Source organism: Typopeltis vanoorti, chromosome 15, assembly GCF_054136105.1.
Source record: "Typopeltis vanoorti isolate ZY-2024b chromosome 15, IOZ_Tvanoo_1.0, whole genome shotgun sequence".
Lineage (NCBI taxonomy): Eukaryota > Metazoa > Arthropoda > Arachnida > Uropygi > Thelyphonidae > Typopeltis > Typopeltis vanoorti.
The window spans coordinates 49,382,434-49,403,374 of record NC_143563.1 but is presented as its reverse complement, the minus strand read 5'-3'; the positions used below and the strand labels follow the sequence as shown (position 1 = coordinate 49,403,374).

The window sequence follows — 20,941 nt, the reverse complement described above, 5'->3', positions numbered from 1 at the left end:
TGGTATCTTGCTCCACCTTTGCAACGAGTTGCCCTGGTTTTTTACCACCTTACCCCAGTCGTGTTGGTATCTTGCTCCACCTTTGCAACGAGTTGCCCTGGTTTTTTACCACCTTACCCCAGTCGTGAAGATACTTTCAGGCGCAAACTTTGTTTGCTCACACTTGGATAAAGGATTAAACTAATTTTATTATACTCTAACCAAGTGAAAAATAAACTTTCAACATCTTTCTCTATGTTCAGAGTAATTTATTAAAAAAAAAAGGGTGGCACACTGTTTGGCAACTCCCTATAGGTGGAGATGACCTGCTAATGCTTCTGCCTGGTATCTCCACTTGGGCCTGGCTCCCACTGAAGAGACCTCAATAAAGGTCGAAACTAGTCTGGGTAGTAGCCCTTCCCTTAATGCATAACATTAGACATATCCACAAGGAGATGTGTTTTGCATTGTAGGAGATATGGAGATAGGAGTGTTGGTAGCTTGCTCCACCTTTGCAACGAGTTTACTCTGGTTTTGTACCACCTTACCATAGTCCTGAAGATACTTTCAGGCGCAAACTTTGTTTGCTTACACTTGGATAAAGGATTAAACTAATTTTATTTAATAAATAAATGAAAAATAAACTTTCAACCAAATACATAATAATAACAGGACCCAAGCTTTAATGGAATAAGGTGGTTTTTTTTTTTTTTTTTTTTTCACCAGAGTAATAGTTTAATGGTTGACCAAATCAATATAACTTTAGCATACCATGTAGATTGTAATGCAGCTTGTTTCTTAGTATATATGTGTATACTCCAAATGATGACCTCGAGGGATTATTTGGTTTATATTAAACTGAAGTTTTACTCCAACACAGTAGTTCTTTCCATAATTTTTATGATGAATGATGACATTTGGATACTATAGCATGGAAAGAGGAGTTGGGTGGAAAAGAGCTGGATGATGCTTGGGCACTGATAACAGCAGCAAAATCTGAATGCATTCCAAAACTGTACCATCATTTTGCATTATGGCTTAAGCCAGTAGGAATACAAGTTTGTCAGCCAAATCCCAAATTGCCAGCCCATCCTTGTTCATTCAGTATCCAGGTAGATACCTAACAAGGTCCACCATGAGAAGGTGAGGAGTGGACATTAGGTCAGAAAGCCATTGTTGGTTCTCTGCATTACTTAAAAGGCTAAGTGGAAGTATTCTCCCAGTTATCCTGCTCCAAAAGTGAAAAGGCTAAATAAGGTAGGAGTAAAATGGATGAATAAAGCAATTAAGTATGCACTTTTGAAAAAGGCTTTATGGAGGCAGCATGGGATAAAGCATAACAATGAGTCGCCTCATTGTATTCCTGTTCCAAAAGTGAAAAGGCTAAATAAGGTAGGAGTAAAATGGATGAATAAAGCAATTAAGTATGCACTCTTGAAAAAGGCTTTATGGAGGCAGCACAGGATAAAGCATAACAATGAGTCGCCTCAAGAGTAAAAAGCAGGTCAGTAAGGTAACTCATTTGGTAAGAAACAGTACAAGTACGGTATAAGAAGAAACTGGCCAATCAGTCCAAGAAAAATCCTTTCAATATCAAAAAGTTCTTTCAATATGTGGAGTAAAAGAATGATTATGGGAGGTTAATGTAGGAAATTGGTAGATTGGTAACAGCTATAGAGGATATAGTTGAAGTAGTCAATGAGCAGCTTATCGGGATATTTCATCCTCATGAATGCAACATTGTGAGGGACTTGAGGGTAGGGGATATGTTGTTGGAGAACGGACTAATGGGGAGTGTACAGAAGGTATATGTGAAATGAAGTAAACTTGATATTAATAAGTTAATAATGGGCTTGAGAACATCTTGGAACAAGGCAAATTCCAAAGGATTAGAAAGAGGATAAAATTGTCCAACTTCATAAAGGAGGTAATAAGACTGAAGCTGAAAATTATAGGCTAATCAGTGTGCATCTGGAGTTGGGGTATGATGGTTAGCATAGGTTTGTTAAGGGAGGTCATATACTCAAAAAAAAAAAAAAAAAATCCTAATCCTTTTGAATTTGCCTTGTTGCAAGGAGGTCATGTTTCAGCAATCTGCTCACATATGACAAACTCATTCTATAAAGGAGATGCATATACAGTAGTGTACTTGGATTTTTCAAAGGCCTTTGATAGACTGCCACATGACAAACTGGTAACTAAACTGAAATAAGTGGAATCAGAAAACAGATTAATAAGTTGGATAGCTGATTGGCTGTCAAATAGGTATCATCAGGTTGTTTATGGAAGAGTGGTATCCTAAAAGAGGAAAGTCACTAGTGGAGTGCCACAAGGATCTGTTTTGTGACCATGATTGTTTAAATTGTACATTAATGACATTGGGACCAGCTTAACTGGAGATGTGCAGAGTTGGGAAAGGTTATGAGAAGTAGAGCAAACTTATCATTGCAGGAAGATCTGAATAGACTGTGCATGGGCAAATAAATTTAGCTGTCAGTTTAATGTTGCAAAATGGTCTTGAAATTTGGTAGGCATGGTTGAGATGCAGAGTATATCAGGTCATCCCAAAAGTAATGTCAATTTTTATACTCTACTTGTTCAGACGTGTCTCATCTTGTTTAAACATGAATTTTTAAAGCTTTATAAGTACTGCTAAGCAGAGGTAGCATCATTCTAAGGAATTCCACCCTGCAAGAACATCATACATAAGTTTGTTTAAATAACCCTTTATTACTCTGGAGGTCACTGAAGAGCACATTAGGTACATCATGCTTTATGAGTTCAAAAAAAAAAAAAAAAAAAAAGCAACATTGCTGCTAACACTGTAAAAAATGTGCAAGAAGTGTATGACAATAATGTTTTGAATGTGCAAAAGTGCCAGCAACGGTTCCAAAAATTTCAACAAGGGGACTAGCTTGAAAGACTCCGCTTACTCTGGGTACCGTCTCTCTCTCTCAATAATGATATGCTAGAAGCCACTGTTGCAAGAAATGCCAATGCAACTATTGAAAATTTAGCAGAAAATCTTAATTCATCGTCATTGATCATCCATCGCCGTTTGCAAGAACTTGGAATAGTGTCTAAGCTCAGCAAGTGGATTCTTCACAAACTGTTGAACAACAATCAACATCTGCACTGCTCTTCGTTCTCAGGAGGTTCAGTTTCCATTTTTGATTCATGTAGTCACCACTGATGAAAAGTGGATACTTTTCAAGGATATTAAATGCCGAAGGCAGTGGGTTCATTCAGGGGAACAGGCAAAACCTCAGCCAAAATAAGAACTTCACCCTCAGAAGGATTTGGTAGGATATGGCTGGTATTACACACTTTGAACTCTTGCCACAAAACGAAACAATCGCAGCTGAAGTATACTATGAATGACTCGATTAATTAAATGAAAAACTGAAAGAAAAGAGGTGTTCTCTGGTGAATTGGAAGGGTGTTGTCTGAGGAAAGATTGAGGGAATGCAACTTACAAAGTCTTATGAATAGAAGAGGAAGATGGTTGAGACATATAAATTGGTGAGGGGTTGTTACAACACTTATGTGGAGAAGATATTTCATAGAGTTGAGAGGACGGCAAGGGTAGAACTAAAGGCCATCCATGGAAGATATATAAGGAGGGTGTGCATTGGAGTTGAGAAGCAGTTTCTTTGCATGGAGAGTGATTAGTGAATGGAATGCATTGCCTGAAAGTATGATAAGTACGGAAACCATGAATGGGTTCAAGGTACGGTTCGATGATCTTTTGCCATAAGAAAGTATAGGCCTCCTTGAATCCTTGACTCCATGGAGATCAGATAATAATAATAATAATAATTTCAGTGGAATGTGAGTTAACCAGTGAGGATGACTCTGAAATAGGGAGGGGGAGGAAGGTTACCCTGCATACAAGCAAATCTGGCAAAGTATTCATGTATACACACATCTGACAGACAAAATAAAGTTGGTTTACAATGGGTAGTCATGTGTGTGTAGATGATTATAGATGGTGGATTGTGTAGAATGGTGTGCCTCCTTCCCCCCATAGTGAGTCCTTGGACTGCATAGAAGTGTCACGTTATTATTATCCTAAGACCACATGGAGTCAAAGACTCATCTAGGAGGTCCCTTTTGTCATACACGCAACTCATCATACCATGCCTTAAACACATTCAAATTCTCTGCAGACACCACACTCTCAGGCATTGCATTCCAATCATTCACAACTCTCCGTGCAAAAAAATCTTCTCATAGCCTCCTTATACAGCTTCCAGGAATAACTTCTTGATCTTCCCTGATCTCTCACCATTTTATGAAAAAAATCCTCTTCAGCATTAATCCCATAGCAACCCCTTACCAATTTATATGTCTCTATCATATAATCCCTCCTTCCTCCTATCCACTAACTCTGTAAATTGCATCCTCTCAACCAGAGATCAGAAACTACCTTAGTCAATCACATCTGAATCCTTTCCAACATCTCTTCATCCTTTTGAAAACCAGTTGACCAAATATGTGCGCAGTAGCCCATATATGGCCTAATACAATGGAACCAGAATCCCCTTACTTCTACAAGTCAGTGTCTTCCACATCATTGCTAGAATTTGTTGTTGTTCTCACAAATTTGGCAATGTGTCCCTCTAAATTTTAGATCTTTATCCACCATCACCTCAAGAGCTCTTATTTCTTCCACCTCCAACAATATATCTCCAAGTGTAAATTCTATATCCCATCTTTGTTTCCCAAATTTTAAACCCTTACATTTCGCAACATTGAACTGATATTCCCACTCTTGTGCCCATTCACTCAATCTATTCAAGTCTTCTTGTAAGGCAAGAACAATTGCTCTACTCCTCATAATTCGTCCCAACTTTGCATCATTTGCAAACAGCTGAATCTATCCCCATCCAAATCTTCTCCAGTATCATTAATATACAGGTTAAATAGCAATGGTCCTAAAAAACACCCACAAGACACACCACTAGTGACTTTCCTCTTCTAGATATTGCTTCCCAATATACAACTTGCTATACCTATCAGATAGCCAATCTCTAATGCAATGCACTAGTCTAATATCCTACCCCATCCATTCCAGTTTGACTATCAACTTTTCATGTGGTAATTTATCAAAAGCCTTTGCAAAAATATACTACTAAGTGCATTTTGTATACTTAGTAGAATAGTAGGACAAAGCCATCATCTTATTGAATAAATAAGTAGGTTACTAAAACATAAAGTATAGGCCTCCCATGGCATCTCTTGGGAGGCCTATGAGGCAAGGACTCATGGCCTCTCCATGAGTCCTTGACTCCATGGAGATAAGATATTAGCAAATCAAAGATAACACCACAGTTATCGACACAATTCTGGATCCATGTTCTTGCCAGCCTCTCCAACACTTGAACCACAACAACTGACACACAGATAGGCCTATAATTTGATGCTCGAGTTCTGTCACCTCTGTTATGAAGCAGCACAATCTTGCCTTTCTTCCACTCCTTTATAACTTGACCCACTGCAAGACTCATATTAAACAAATATGTCAAGGCAGATGCCAACTCCCTTACATTCCTTCAAAATACATGGCGATATATTATCAAGTTTGCTCAATTCCCCATATACCTCTTGATCACTTACAGTCAGTCTCTCCTCCTCATCAGCTGCTCTCAAACTCTCCATGATAAGAACACAGCAGTTTTTTCTTATACAATTTTTTCTAATCATTGTCATCCTTCCATAATTATTTTTTTTTTTTTTCTGGCTACATATCGAAAAAACTTCTTAGGATTTTTTTTTTTTTTTCTGTCTGCATTAGCTAACTTCCTGTCTATTCTTTGTAATTCTTATAGACTTGATTATTACCACTAATCTTATGTCCCCCATCATGCCTTTTTTTTTTTTTTTCTATATCACATACTTAATTTCTTCATTCATCCATTTCATCCCTACCTTATTTAACCTTCAGATTCTTGGAATACATTTAGACGTTGTTTAGATGTTTAGACTATCTACTAGATAGTTCTTGAATATCGCCCAAGTAGCATTGATCTCCTTTCCACCCAACTCCTCATTCCATGCTACACCTGCAAGCTGTCTCCTGAGCTTCTCATAATCACCAGTCTTGTTGTTCCACATATACCCTTTCCTCATAGAAGTCCTCACATTGCTGGCAACCATCCAGGTAAACATGTCATGGTCACTCTCACCAACTGGAGGGTGATTTGACACCTCATTTATAATAACATCCTCTGATGAGGTGATCAAATCCAAGACCCTCTATCTTCTTATGCTCTCTGTTGCATATCACCTGATGTAGTTGTCCCTTAAGAAGCTCATTTTCTTTATTTCTAGTTGCTATCTCATCACTCCAGTCTATATTGTTATAATTAAAATCACCCATGATGATCACCCTTTTCTTATTAGCTTGACTAATTTGATTATACGTTTCATAGTCGCTGCCATCCACGTTACCAGGGCCTATAGCAACATCTGACTAAGTATTTCATTCTATTCACTTCTATCTTACACCATACTGCCTCAAAACCACTGCCACTATTTCCTTCTTGCATCTCTACCTTGTATCTACATAACTCTTTTCTGTCATCAGTAGCCTCCCCTTTTACCCTTTCTATCTTCACAAAATACATCATATTCTTCCATCTCTATTCCTGTCAGGATTATTCTCATCCAACCATGTCTCACTTATGACTGTCTCACTAACAGCTGTTATGTTGTTCTGATAGTTGTTAACATAATAGCTGTTAATGAAGTGTTACTGTGATAACACAGATAATGGTAAATAATCATTTCCACTGTTTTAGTTATCTGAACTTAATTATCGCTTGGTATATTTCTCATTTAGACCTTATGTTATGTTACAATTTAACTTGTGCAATACATAGAACACACGGCTGTTCACCACAGCCTTGCAATCATGAGAATGAAATTATGTTCTCTGCCTTCTCGTGTGTTTGCTTGCTCTACTGTTTGTCAAGTCTGAAGGTAGTACCATATTATTATTACATGACACCTCCAGGGAGTCCAAAGACTCATCGAGGGAGTCCACCTACTTTACAACTGTCTACACCAACGCCATCTACCACCTACCACCACCACCACGACTAGTATTTCCACAGACAGTCACAAACGTGCATGCCCACGGCAGGATTCAAACCCACAGCCTTTTGGCAGGAGAGCGGATATGCTAACCACTTGGCCAAACAGGCCAGATCATATATTAATATGATCAAGTATTAGTCGTCGTCGTCCGGTAGCATCCTCTAGCAAGAGGGTTGCAGCAGATGAGCAGCTCTTCTCCATTTCTCTCTGTCTGTTGCTTCCATCATTCTTAAACCATTCCATTCCACAATGTCATTAAACCACTCTCTAGTTGGTCTTCCACGTCTTCTCTTCCCCTCAACTTTCCCTTGTGATATAGTTCTTGTCAGGTGTCCCGAAGAACCTCTTAGAAGATGTCCTGCAAATCTAGTCTTTCTTTGCATAATATTCTTTAACAGTGTTCTTTCCATCCCAACTCGTCTTAAAACTTCTTGATTTGATATTCTTTTTGTATAGCTAATCTTTTCCATCTTTCTATAACATCACATTTCCAATGCATTAATTCTTTCCATATCTCTCTTTCTTAGTGTCCATGACTCACTTCCATAACTTGCAATACTCCACACTGTTGCTTTAACTATTCCAATTCTAATGCCTATTTAGTGTTCTTGTTTATTAAAATTCTCTTCATTTCCATAAATGCCGATTTAGCTTTACCTATTCTATTTCTAATGTCCAACTCTGAAGTTCCTTTCTCTGAGATCCAGCTACCTAAATATTGAAATCTTTCCTCTACATCTTATTTTTACATTATCTCCTATTTTTCTACCCATTATCATTATCTTGGTCTTTTTTGTGTTAATTCTTAGTCCATACTCTTTACAAGAGTTTTCAATTCTTTGAATAATTTGTTGTAACCCATTTTCATTTTCTGCCATCACTACTACATCATCCGCATATCTTAAGTTATTAATGATTCTTCCGTTTATTTTTATTCCTTCTTCTACATCCTCAAGTGCCTCTCTAAACATTTGTTCACTATAAAAGTTAAACAATAATGGTGATAACTTGCATCCTTGCCTGACTCCTCTTTCCACCGGGAATTCTCCTGTTTCCTCTCCATTTACACATACTGACGCTATTTGTGACCAATATAACCTCTTTAAAATTTCCAAGTTATAAGAGTCAATATCAGTATTTTCTAGAATGTCAAAAAGCCTTTCATGTTTCACTGTATCAAATGCCTTTTTCAAAATCTAGAAATCCCAAAAACAACTTTTCACCATGGTTTAGTGTTTTCTTCCCAATAATTCTTAGACAGGTTATAGCCTCTCTAGTTCCTCTATTGGGTCTGAATCCAAACTGTTCCTCATTCATTTCTTTTTTTATTTTATTCCTAATTCTCTCTAAAATTATTTGCACCAGAATTTTTGCTGTGTGAGTTATAAGACTTATCGTTCTAAAATTGTTACAGTCTAAAACTCCCATCTTTTTTGGAATGGGGATAAAAATTGATCTTCTAAACTCCTCTGGTAATTCTTGTCCTTCATAAATTCCGTTAATAATTTGCCATAACACTTCCATACCTTTTTTCACCTATATTCCTTATAAGTTCTATCTGTATACCATCTATTCCAGGGGATTTTCCTTCTTTCATCTTTTGAATTGCTAGATTCAATTCCTCCCTCATGATGCACAGTCTCTGCCCACTATGTTCTTTCCTTTGATTTTCTCCTCTTTCCCTGTCTTCGTAAAGTTTACTTACATATTCTTCCCATCTCTGTAATATCTTCTCTTTTTCTATCAGAATTTCACCTCTTTCAGTCTTGATTGCTCCAGTCTTTAGCATCTTTCTCCTTCCTGTCATCATATTAATGTTTTTATAAACACCTTTTATGTCCTTTCTTTCTACTTTTGATGTTGTATCTTTGCTTATTTCATCTAACTACTCTTCCTTTTTCCTTCTTATCTCTCTTTGTATCTCCCTACTCAAGTCTTTATACTGCTTTTTTTTTCTCCTCTGTTTTACTATTAACTAATGTTCTTCTTTGTGTTATTTTCCTCAAAATATTTTCCGTCATCCATGGTTTCTTTCTTTTCTCTCTTTCCTCCTCTTTTTTAGCTAAATGTAATTCTGTAGCAGTAATTATGCTTTCCTTCAGAATCTTCCATTTTTCACTTGCATCATCATTTTCTTGTAATTTCTCTCATTCATTTCTTCCTCTACTTTCTTTGAGAATTCATTTGCCGTACTTGGTATCTTCAGCCACTCCATGTTCCATGATTTGTTCCATTTCCCTGTAGTTATCTTTTTTAGATTAATCCTTATCTTAGTTGACAACAATATGTGATCTGTATCACAGTCTGCTCCTGGATATGTTGTCACATCTTTTATAATGTTTCTATATCTTTTGTTTATCAAAATATAATCTATCTGATTTCTTCTATTATTTATATCCTCCCCTGGGGCTTTCCATGTGTACAATCTTCTTGGATGTTTCTTAAACCAAGTGTTCATAATTGCCAAATCATGCTTTCTACAGAAATCCAACAACATATCTCCTCTTTCATTTCTCACTCCCAATCCAAATATCCCAACAATATCTTCCTCCCTTCCTCTTCCGATTTTTGCATTCATATCGCCTGTATTATAATTATATCTTTTGTTTCTTTACATTTCAAGCCCTGTTCGATATCGCCATAAACTCTCTCTACCTTCTCATCCTCATAATCACAAGTAGGTAAATATATCTGGATAAGTAGAATATTTCTTGGTTTTGCTTTCAACTTTACCACTAAAACTCTCTCTGAGATTTTCCAGTAGCCTTCCACACATCTTGTCACTCGTTTATTCAATATTATTCCAACACCTGCTTGATGTTGCTCTTCCCCTCCTGAGTAAATTATTCTTATTCCATCCTCTGTTCTAAAATCTCCTTTTCCTTTCCATCTCACCTCAGCCATTCCCAGAACGTCTATTGTCAATCTTAGCATCTCCATCTTTACAATCTCCAATCTTCCAGTTTGATGTAAGGTATTCACATTCCAAGATCCAATGTGAAAATTACTTTTAGCCCCTTTTCCACGTGAATACTTTCCATCTTCCACTTCTCCACCTCCCACAGGCTTTAGTAAAGAAGATTCATATGATTGACATGCAATCTGGTCCATATCCATACGGGAACAAGTGACCTCCCTGGTAGCCAATTGCGCAGTTCCGGACCTAGGGGACCCATCCTGAGCTGTGCATCGCTCGTCATTTTGATCTTTACTGCTCATCCAAACTAGGGAAAAAGTAGAAGCATAGTGGTTTCTCGTTGCTTTCTATGCATGAAGAGATGAAAAAAGTAGAAACATTGAAAGATCACCCCTAGTCCTCGATTACTCTAATAGCATTGGGGGGGGGGGGGGGGGGGGGGAAGGAACAAGAAAGAAGAAAAGGATAGAAAGAAATAAGAGTAGGGACCATCCTATACAGGGTGTTCGGGATAAATTTGACATATTTATAATTAATTATATTTTTCCGTAAGTTACATGTATTAACACACACTTCTCTTCATTTAAAAGTTTGGACCCTTCTTCATTCACATACAAGATGTCAGAAAGGATGGATAGCTGGAACCCACCTGAATCATGGAAGAGAATAACTTGTACCATGATGATTCGTGCCCGCCATCAAAATAAGGATATTACGACTGCTGCCCAATGCTCCCTGAATACAGTAAAAACAATCAGGCATGAACTAGAGACTTGCAATGGTGACTACGAGGATGTAGCAAGAAGAAAGATCCCTAGCAGACGATCTGATTGCGTTCGTACAGCAGAATTCCTCGCAAATCTGCAGGAACAGGTGTTGAAGAACCCTGGCATTGGAATTCGGGCTTTGTTCGTGGAGTTGCTAACTGTAGTCAAGCCCTGGATAACAAGGGTAGGCAATGGTAGGCCGTATGTATGGCAGCAGGATTCGGCCCCTTGCCACACCTCTGGGAAAAGTCAAAAATGGTTGTCTGAAAATTTCTACGACTTCACCAGTCCAAATGTTTGGCCTCCAAACTCCCCAGACCTTAACCCCATGGATTATTTTGTATGGGGCGCAGTTGAAAAAGACACCAATCGCACTTCCAGTAATACAAAAGCCCAGTTAATGGATAAAATTAAAACAGTTTTTGCGGCCCTTCCCAGGGAGACTGTAGCATCAGCTTGTTCGAGGTTCCGAAGCAGAATTGAAGCTGTGATCGATGCTAATGGTGGTTATTTTGAGTAAATCTTGTTGATAGTATTGTAATTAACTCTGCCTGTAATGTTTTTTTGTCAATTCATTAAATTTAATAGATACAAAGAAGATTTTCTTTTTCCTTACGAAACTGTCAAATTTATCCCGAACACCCTGTAGATAATATAACAGATGTATATTACATGAAATAAGGTATGGTCCAGCATCAGGTACCTCGGGTTCGCCACTCCTGTACTCACTAAAGTGAGCCCTTGAGGTTCTAATATGTATTAGTACTGAATATTAAATAAAATAATTATTTTGTTTGCCTAATATTCTCTAATGTCTTATAATCTAATATGTTGTTATATCAAAACTTGCATGTTCCATTTACAGAAATTATGGAACCCATTTACTTTGAAGTTAGTTTCCAGCATGTGTGTTTCTTAAACTTAATAACTACAGCAAACTGATTTTCTTTTTGTTTTATATTATGGTTTTTGTAAGGATGCTTCCAGATCAGTCATCCAGATGGTACCTTGCCGAACTAAGTTTACAGACTGGCGTATGTTAAGAGATCATAAACGAAGAGTGGTTATAAAGCAATATGCAAAACTTAGACTACAGATTAATTCACTAAGGAAAAATGATATTCTTCCTAAGGAACTCCGTGTAAGTACAAAATTCAAAATGGGCACATTTAAGTAGTAATGTGAAATTGTAATGTTTTAATCCTAGATTAGAAATCCGTTTTGAAATACTATTTATATAAATTATTATTTTTATAATATATTTAAATACATGGGGGGGAGTGTAAAAACCCAGGCCACACCTCCCAGTTGGTGTCCCCTGGGAAATGCTAGGTATACTTCCAGTAGGCTAACATGGCTGCTGAAGCATGTTGAGGCCAGTCACCTGATGTGTGGATTTATTGTTGATTACGAAGTGAATAAGAGTTACAGAAAAATTATGTAGTGAACCTCCACTTTGTTTTTTTCAAAAAGAGATGTTATGAAGCCTGTTGGTGAAAGTCTTTTTTTGAGAACAGGACTGGTGATGGGAGGACTACGGGACATCCATGGAAGCTGGGCAAGAGTGTGGTTAATAAGGGTTTTAGAGCTGGGTTTTTCCCTTTTAGAGTGGTGAATGAGTGGAATAAGCTGCCAGAGTCTGTTGTGGGTGCTATGACAGTGAATAAGTTCAAGGCAAAGTATGATAGATACTGTGTGAATGTCGAATAGTTGTGATGGACATGATGTTTAGGACCTCCCTCGATGAGTCTAAGGACTCCTTGGAGTCACCTGTAATAATAATAATAAATAATCAATGGAAAGTGGGTGACATCAGCCCAAAACCTGCAGAGCTTACAATAGTGTAAAACTCTGATCATAGAACAGTAAGTGCACATATAAACTTTGTCTCAGTGTTTTTAAACTTAAAACAAGAAAAAATAAATATCACTAGATTGTATCATACAAACTCGGTATAAAGAAACACTCGCATGAAAATCTCTGAACAGTGCTTGGAGTGTTTTAACAAGAATAAAACTGATTTTGTGTGTTGATTTATTACTATGGATGAGACTTGGATTCACCATTACACACCAGAATCCAAATAGCAGTCAAAACAGTGGACAGTAACTGGTTGTTCAGTGCCAAAGAAGAGATGGCATCGGTGGTTTGGGATGCTAAAGGCATTTTGTTTATTAATTATCTTGAAAAGGGTAACAATAACCGAGGAATATTATTCCCGTCTTTTAACTAGACTAGACGAAAAAAATCATGAGAAAAGACCCGGTTTGCAGAATAAAAAAAATCGTGTTTCATCAGGACAATGCACCTACCCATAAAGGTGTTTTAGCAATAGGAAAATTAAGGGATCTGCACTATGAATTGTTAGAACATCCACCCAATTCCCCAAATTTGGCTCCCTCTGACTTCTATCTCTTCCCAAAACTAAAACTCTTCCTCACTGGTCAGCGTCTTTCTTTGATTCGAGAGTGATTGCAGCTGTAGAGTCCTAAGGGGCAGTGGAGGAACTGGGGGGGGGGGCATCCATCTAAATTAAAAATCACTACAAATACTAAAATTTTTTCTGTACAAAAACCACCAATCAAGCCACACGGTGCCCAAATACGATACATCACTACTCAACGAGCAGTTAATATCATTAATAGCTTTGGGACAACATGTCTTTGAACAGTACTAGGATATTCATGGCAAGATCGCATTTGTAATATTGTCATTCTTGAAGAAAGTTAGCAAAGACCCCTAACAGAAATAATTTAAAATATGTCAACTGAGATGGTTGGGACACCAACTTAGACATCCATCTTCACCTATGGAAAGAGTTCTGGCAATACAAAAGCAAGCTTCTTTTGAAGAATGAGGCTCATGGACCATCTGACATCTACCATTTTGCACAAAACAGAGCAGCATGGCTAACTTTGATTTAATAGACTTGAACTCCATGAAATTTTGCTATATGAATATTTCTGTATATAATTCCTTATTCATACATGAATAAATGATGATAGTACATTTACACATATATTGTATATGAAGATATCTCTATGCTTACAATATACTTGGCTAAAGTGACTACCTAAATCCCCCGACTAGAAGATTTCTGAGCAATTTTTGAATGGGAGAATAAGTTAAGAAGAAAATAATTTTTACATACAACTGCACAATTTACTCATTCTTTTTATGAAGATTTTTTTTAATAATAAAATTACATTTGCACATTTTCCAACCTTACTTTATTACATGTAAGGAATCAACTGGAGGTATCATGTAAAAATAATAATAACTATTCTATTGGGGGGGTGAAATAATAAGGCTTTAAACCTTGTTATTATTAGTACTTTTTTTTTTTTTGGTTTCATTAATCAAGAGTTTATTATATATTTTTGTGAGATAAGTTAAGTAATAAGTGCACTCAAAATGTAGGAATGAAGTTCAAACCACAGGTTGAAATAAATATCTGAAGAATGAATATTTTTTATTCTGAGACAATTATCCTGCAGCAGAATGATGTATTTTTTTATAAATATATTCTGCCTGGGGTGCTTAAGAGTCAAAGCTGTATAACTGAGAGGAGACCTCCACATAGCCTTTAAAGGAATGCGAAGAACCAACCAAAGCTTCTGACCTAATGTCCAAGCCTCACCTTCTTGTGGTGCACCCTGTTGGGTATCTACCTGGATACTGAACGAATGAGGATGGGCTGGCAATTTGGGATTTACTGATCGAATTGTATTTTTATTGGCTTAAACCAAAATAAAAAATGATGGTACAACATGACAAATCATGCCAGCTGGGGCATCGTCCGGTGTTAAACAAGGCCCCCTGTTTTCTCCAGGGAACCAGGGTGAACAGCGAAAAGTCAGCTACTGGAACAAATCTGAAAACACAACCCAACTCAACATCACCAGAGTTGAAGATCAGTACTATCAACATAAGAAGCCTGAATGGCAAAGAAATGGAGCTAGCTGAGGAATTAGATAAGTACCAGATCGACATGATAGAGATGACTGAACAAAAAAGACAAAAACTGGTGAGATCTTTCTGAGCAATAAATACAAAATGTTATATTCAGGCAATGACAATCAAGGAAAAGAAGGAGTAGCCATAGTATTCAACACTAAATAAGAGGCTAATCTTCTTGAATGGCAGGCAGTCTCAAGTAGAGTGATGTGGGCAAATATGAAAATGGGGAACTCGACAATGAGACTTATTTGTGCCTATTGTCCCTATTTGTCCCACAGAAGGTTCTACTAAGGTAGAAGTGGAGGAATTTTTTGAGGCTTTAGAAAAAGCAAATCACCCAATGAAAAAGGAAAGGTTGGTCCTTGTTGGGGATCTAAATAGCAGAGTAGGAAATCATTGTCAGACACAAAAATATTTTGGGAAAATTTGGAGAAAAGAGCAAAGCTAATAATAATGCAAATGCCTGTTCGATTTCTGCTCAGGACATGGACTAGTTATTACTAACACCATGTTCCAACATAAAAATGTGCACAAATTCACATGGAGAGAAGAGGCAACGAATAAGAAAAGTCTCATTGACTGTGTTATTGTTGATAGTAATGTTTTCTCCCTGACACTCAGGACACCAGAGTGTACAGAAGATTTGAAATTGGAAGTGATCACTATTTAGTCTTGAGCAAGATAAAATTGAATTTAATATTCAAAAGAATGACATGTAAGAAACTTTTAAAGTGGATTAAAGTTGAGCAGCTCTCAAATATGAACTGTAGACTAAAATACACAAAGATTATTGAAGAAAAAATGAAAGAGTTTGAGAACAAGAACCAAACCTTGGAGATTCAGTGGCAAGCCCTGAAGAAAACCCTAATTTGATTCAGTTAGAGAGGCATGTGGTGAAGTTGTCTGCAAAGAGAGAAAACTTAGAACTCCATGATGGACTCAGGAAGTTAAAGAGGCAGTGAAGGAAAAGAAGAAAGCATATCAAAAGTTCCTGGCAAATAAGTCAGCTTTTACTCTTACAGAATACAGAGACAAATGTAAGAAAGCTAAACACTGTGTAAAACTAGCTAAACAAAAGTTATGTGAAGACTTTGGCAAGAACATAGAAAATAAATATCAAGAAGGTGGTAAGATATTCTGGAAGTTGTTGAAGAAGCTTAGAATTGGAGGAAAGAGTGCTGTAAAAGGAGTTAGAGATGATAAAGGTTACATGAAAACAGAAGAAAAAGATATCCTTGAAATATGGAGTAATTATTTTGAAAAATTGCTAAATGAAACGAGCGATATAGCACAGTGGTAAAAAACTCTCAACAGGCATGCAGTCAGGAATACATATTCATACTTGAAGTAGAAAAGCCATCAAAGTCTTGAAATGTGGAAAAGTTTCATGTAGATGATATTTGACCAGAAATGCTGAAGTATGGTGGTATAAAAGTCTTACAGTGGCTGCACTGCATAGTTCAGAATGCCTGGACAAACGGACGAATTCCCGATGATTGGAGTACAGCTCTCATAGTACCCATATATAAAAAAGGAAATAAAACTGAATGTGAGAATTACAGAGGTATTTCCCTACTGAGTGTTCCTGGTAAGATTTATGCCAGTATACTTGAGAAATGGTTGAGAAGAATTGTGGAAGAAAAGCCTGGTGTAGAACAAGCTGAATTCAGGTCAAATAGAGGCTGTCAGGATCAGATCTTCACTTTATGACAAATAGTGGAGAAATCGTGGAATATAACAAAGATCTGTATATAAGTTTTGTCAAGTTGGAAAAGGCATATGACAAGGTGCCAAGAGAGAAACTATTCAGTACGCTACAGTTATATGGTGTCAATGGGGCATTATATGAAGCAATACTTAGTCTTTATTTGAGTTGTAAGTCAGCAGTTAGAATTGAAGGAAGTACAGGAAGATGGTTTAATGTTAAATCTGGTGTGAGACAAGGATGTACATTATCCCCTCTGTTATTCATTATCTATATGGATCATATTATGAAGGAAAGTGGTATTAAACATGAAATCAAAATTGGAGATGTTAATGTCAACTCTTTGCTTTATGCGGATGATGTTATACTACTAAATAAATCCGCTACAAGTCTACAAGATTCTCTGATTGAATTGAATAACCGTTGTAATAGATATGGCATGAAGGTCAGCAATAAAAACACAAAGACAATGAAAATAAACAGGATCGTTGAAAATGTCAACTGTGTTGTGAACGGAGAACCTGTGGAACAAGTAAAACATTTCAGCTACTTAGGCACGATTTTTACTGAAGATGGTAAATTAAATATAGAAATAGACTACAGAATCTACGAAGCTGGTATGGTGGGAAGTCAATTGAATAAATTCATATGGAATAAGAGAAATTAGTCAGAACACTAAATTAACTGTATACAAGACAGTGTTCAAACCAGTTTTAACTTATGGACCTGAGAGCTTGGTCAGAAGTGAAAAACACTTGACCAAAGACTAGAGACCGCAGATATGAGAGTCCTGAGAAAGATATGATTTAATATGATATTGCCATCAATGGCAATATCATATTAAAAACGAGGATATTAGGAAAGAACTTGACATTGTCAGCATCCAACGGAATGCGTTAGCAGAGCTAATCTCAAGTGGTATGGTCACTTAAACAGAATGGGCGAGGAAAGATTAGCAAAACAAGTGTTCTCTGCCAGGTTGGCAGCAAAACGACCCAGAGGAAGACCAAGATATAGGTGGATTGATACGGTACAAAGTGCCTTAGATGATAGAAATATAAGTTCTGATAATGTTGGAGTCTTGACAGGTAACAGACTGATTTGGAGGAAAATTTTAGATAGGAAGTTAGTAATGATGTAAATTTTTCATGTAGTATTATCATACAGGGGCACACCGGCCATATGTGCAATGTGTGCAATGCACATAGGCTCCAAACAGGAGGAAATACTTAAAAAGTATTTCCTCTTTATAAATACTTAGAGGCACCAACTAAAGTTTAGCAGATAGGTACCGGACACTACTGGCAGTCCCCTGCTATCATATCCTGTACACCCCTTGATGGGAATTTGATGATGATAATGATTTCTGCCTTAATGAAACAGTTGATCTTTTAAGTTCTAGGATATCCATCTTTAAGGATATAATCTGGAGGAGGAATTTCTTTTTTTTTTTTTTACTCTTAGAAAATAATTCTCTATCTGAAAAAACCATGTTTATTTATTTTAAAAATCCATGACAAAAAAAAAAAAAAACCCATGCTTATATCTTCTCTATAAATGAAACTTTTCTTTTATTTCCATCTTGTATTTCAGTAAATTTAAATTGTCAATATTCTTTTTCCTTGTTAATAGTAACAATAAATAATGCTATTTTTGCATAATAAAATGCTGCAGCAACTTGACTTAAAAAAAAGATTAACAAGAAATGAAATTTACAATGCTGATTAAAAATTTAAGTAAAAAGATTTTATTATAAAAACACGACTAGTTTCGGCTTGTAACAGCCTTCATCAGGTGACATTGTAAAAGAAAGAAAAAAGAAAAAACACTAAAACACTGAAGCTTAAATAAACTATGAACATCATAGAGAGTCTCTATACATAATTGACATTAAATCGTTATGGTTGTATTTAAAGCTGTTCTTCCATTAGTTGTATTGTTGGGAAAGTGCGTGCTAGTAGCATCTCGTGAACGCCAGTACATGATTACAGCTGAATGACAATCTGGGAGGTTGTAGCTCAAGTTATTATTTAGATGAACAGGGTTGAAGATTTTTTCTCTAGATTCCACGATTTTTCTCTCTATTTCATCATTGCAACGGAAGATGTTAGTAGATTTTTCCCAGCAGACTTTGTGACTTTGGTTTTCATCATTTGGATTAGCCGAGAAAAGGATATGATTTGATAATGCACTGGCTCGCTCTCTCTTGTAAGTAATGTCCCCCGTGTGTTCTTCCATACGCAATTCGACAGATTTGTCTGTCTTCCCAAAATAAGGAATATCACAATCACGCAATATTTTATATACACCAGAGTATTTTAGTTGATGATGACAAATTTTTGGGTGGCTTATTAAGAAACGGATCTTTGGAAGTGGAGTGAACAAGGTTCTGATATTGTATTTTTCTTAGAACTTTTACTAATTTATGTGAAACTGTACTTATGTAAGGAATAGATATATTGCCTTTGAATTTATTTGTTTCTTCTGAATGATGTCTAAGAGGATTAAGAAGGAATCTTTCAATGATTCTTTTGGAATATCCATTAACTTCGAAAGAAGTTTTGAGATGGTTTATTTCTGTAAGAAGTTCATTTGGGTCATCCAGAAGAGAATGGGCTCTATGTCCCAAGGTGGAAATTATTCCAAGCTTATGAGGAGGGAAGTAATGGGACTCATAAGCTTGGAATAATTTCCACCTTGGGACATAGAGCCCGTTCTAACTAACAAAACAACACGAAAGAACAACTTTAAATACAACCACAATGATTTAATGTCAGTTATGTATGGAGACTCTCTATGATGTGCATAGTTTATTTAAGCTTCAGTGTTTTAGTGTTTTTTCTTATTTCTTTCTTTTATAATGTCACCTGATGAATGCTGTTACAAGCCGAAACTAGTCGTGTTTTTATATTAAAACCTTTTTACTTAAATCTCATCTCGGTTCTAGTCATTCGATTCTTTATAAAAAATATGTATGTTAACCAAGTTAATGATCATTCTTTCATATATATATATATATATATATATATATATATATGACTATCTGTTATATTAATTGGGATATGTTCATATTTTTATATACTGACTTTGATCCAAAAGGTAGAACAAATAATTAAATTTATTCACAACGCAACATGTTTCATCAGCCATGAGGAAATATAGAAAGCAGATAAAAATCACTATAAAGAAACATCGTGTCACTGAAATTCGACTATTATAAAGTTCAGTTAACTTTGAACTGGAGCTACAGTCCGTGTTAAAGTTCTATTGCTAGGCATTGTGCGTGTGACTTCATGAGTGCGGCAATATCTGATAGCAGAGTTGAATGAGTCCATTAAATTGTAACTAAGGTTACTGTTTATATGATGAGGGTCCATAACAATTTTCTTAGACTCTCATATGCGGCGTTCTACCTCGTCTGGCATATATGAAGGTTTGAAGTTGTTGTCTAGTTTATCTCATGTTGGTAGCCTTCATTATTTGTGTTTACTGAAAACAGGACATGGCTTGACAGGGCACTTGCTCTAGTTCTTTCGTAGGCAATATCTCTCTGTTGTTGTTCGAGACATAGGAGGATGGATTTCTCAGTCTGGCCATAGTATGGCTTACCACAGTTGCACGTAATTTTGTACACTCTTGGGAACTGTAGATGGTTGTGAGCTGGTTTGTGTTTGCTTAAAATTGATCTTAATTTGGGAAGAGTAGAGAAGCAAGTTTTTATGTTAAACTGTCTTAAAATTCTTCGTAGTTTCTTTGAGAGCGAGCTGATGTATGGGTCCAGTAAATTGTAACTAAGGTTACTGTTTATATGATGAGGGTCCATAACAATTTTCTTAGACTCTCCTATGCGGCGTTCTACCTCGTCATGGCACATATGAAGGTTTGAAGTTGTTGTCCAGTTTATCTCATGTTGGCGGCCTTCATTATTTGTGTTTACTGAAAACAGGACATGGCTTGACAGGGCACTTGCTCTAGTTCTTTCGTAGGCAATATCTCTCTGTTGTTGTTCGAGACGTAGGAGGATGGATTTCTCAGTCTGGCCATAGTATGGCTTACCACAGTTGCACGTAATTTTGTACACTCTTGGGAACTGTAGATGGTTGTGAGCTGGTTTGTGTTTGCTTAAAATTGATCTTAATTTGGGAAGAGTAGAGAAGCAAGTTTTTATGTTAAACTTTCTTAAAATTCTTCGTAGTTTCTTTGAGAGCGAGCTGATGTATGGGTTCAGTAAATTGTAACTAAGGTTACTGTTTATATGATGAGGGTCCATAACAATTTTCTTAGACTCTCCTATGCGGCGTTCTACCTCGTCATGGCACATATGAAGGTTTGAAGTTGTTGTCCAGTTTATCTCATGTTGGCGGCCTTCATTATTTGTGTTTACTGAAAACAGGAAATGGCTTGACAGGGCACTTGCTCTAGTTCTTTTGTAGGCAATATCTCTCTGGTGTTCTTCAGGACGTAGGAGGATGGATTTCTCAGTCTGGCCATAGTATGGCAAGGAGATATAAC

General features: G+C 36.6%; 1 protein-coding gene across 1 annotated transcript in view; it reads left to right on the top strand.

Annotated features, from left to right (window-relative positions):
• The window catches only part of mRpS14 (mitochondrial ribosomal protein S14), a 38,321-nt gene that overhangs the window by 3,543 nt on the left and 13,837 nt on the right, over window positions 1-20,941 (top strand). Inside the window, exon 2 of the mRNA XM_090405311.1 lies at window positions 11,741-11,905. Within this exon, the coding sequence (XP_090261437.1) occupies window positions 11,741-11,905 (165 nt within the window). The remainder of the gene's footprint in view (window positions 1-11,740; window positions 11,906-20,941) is intronic.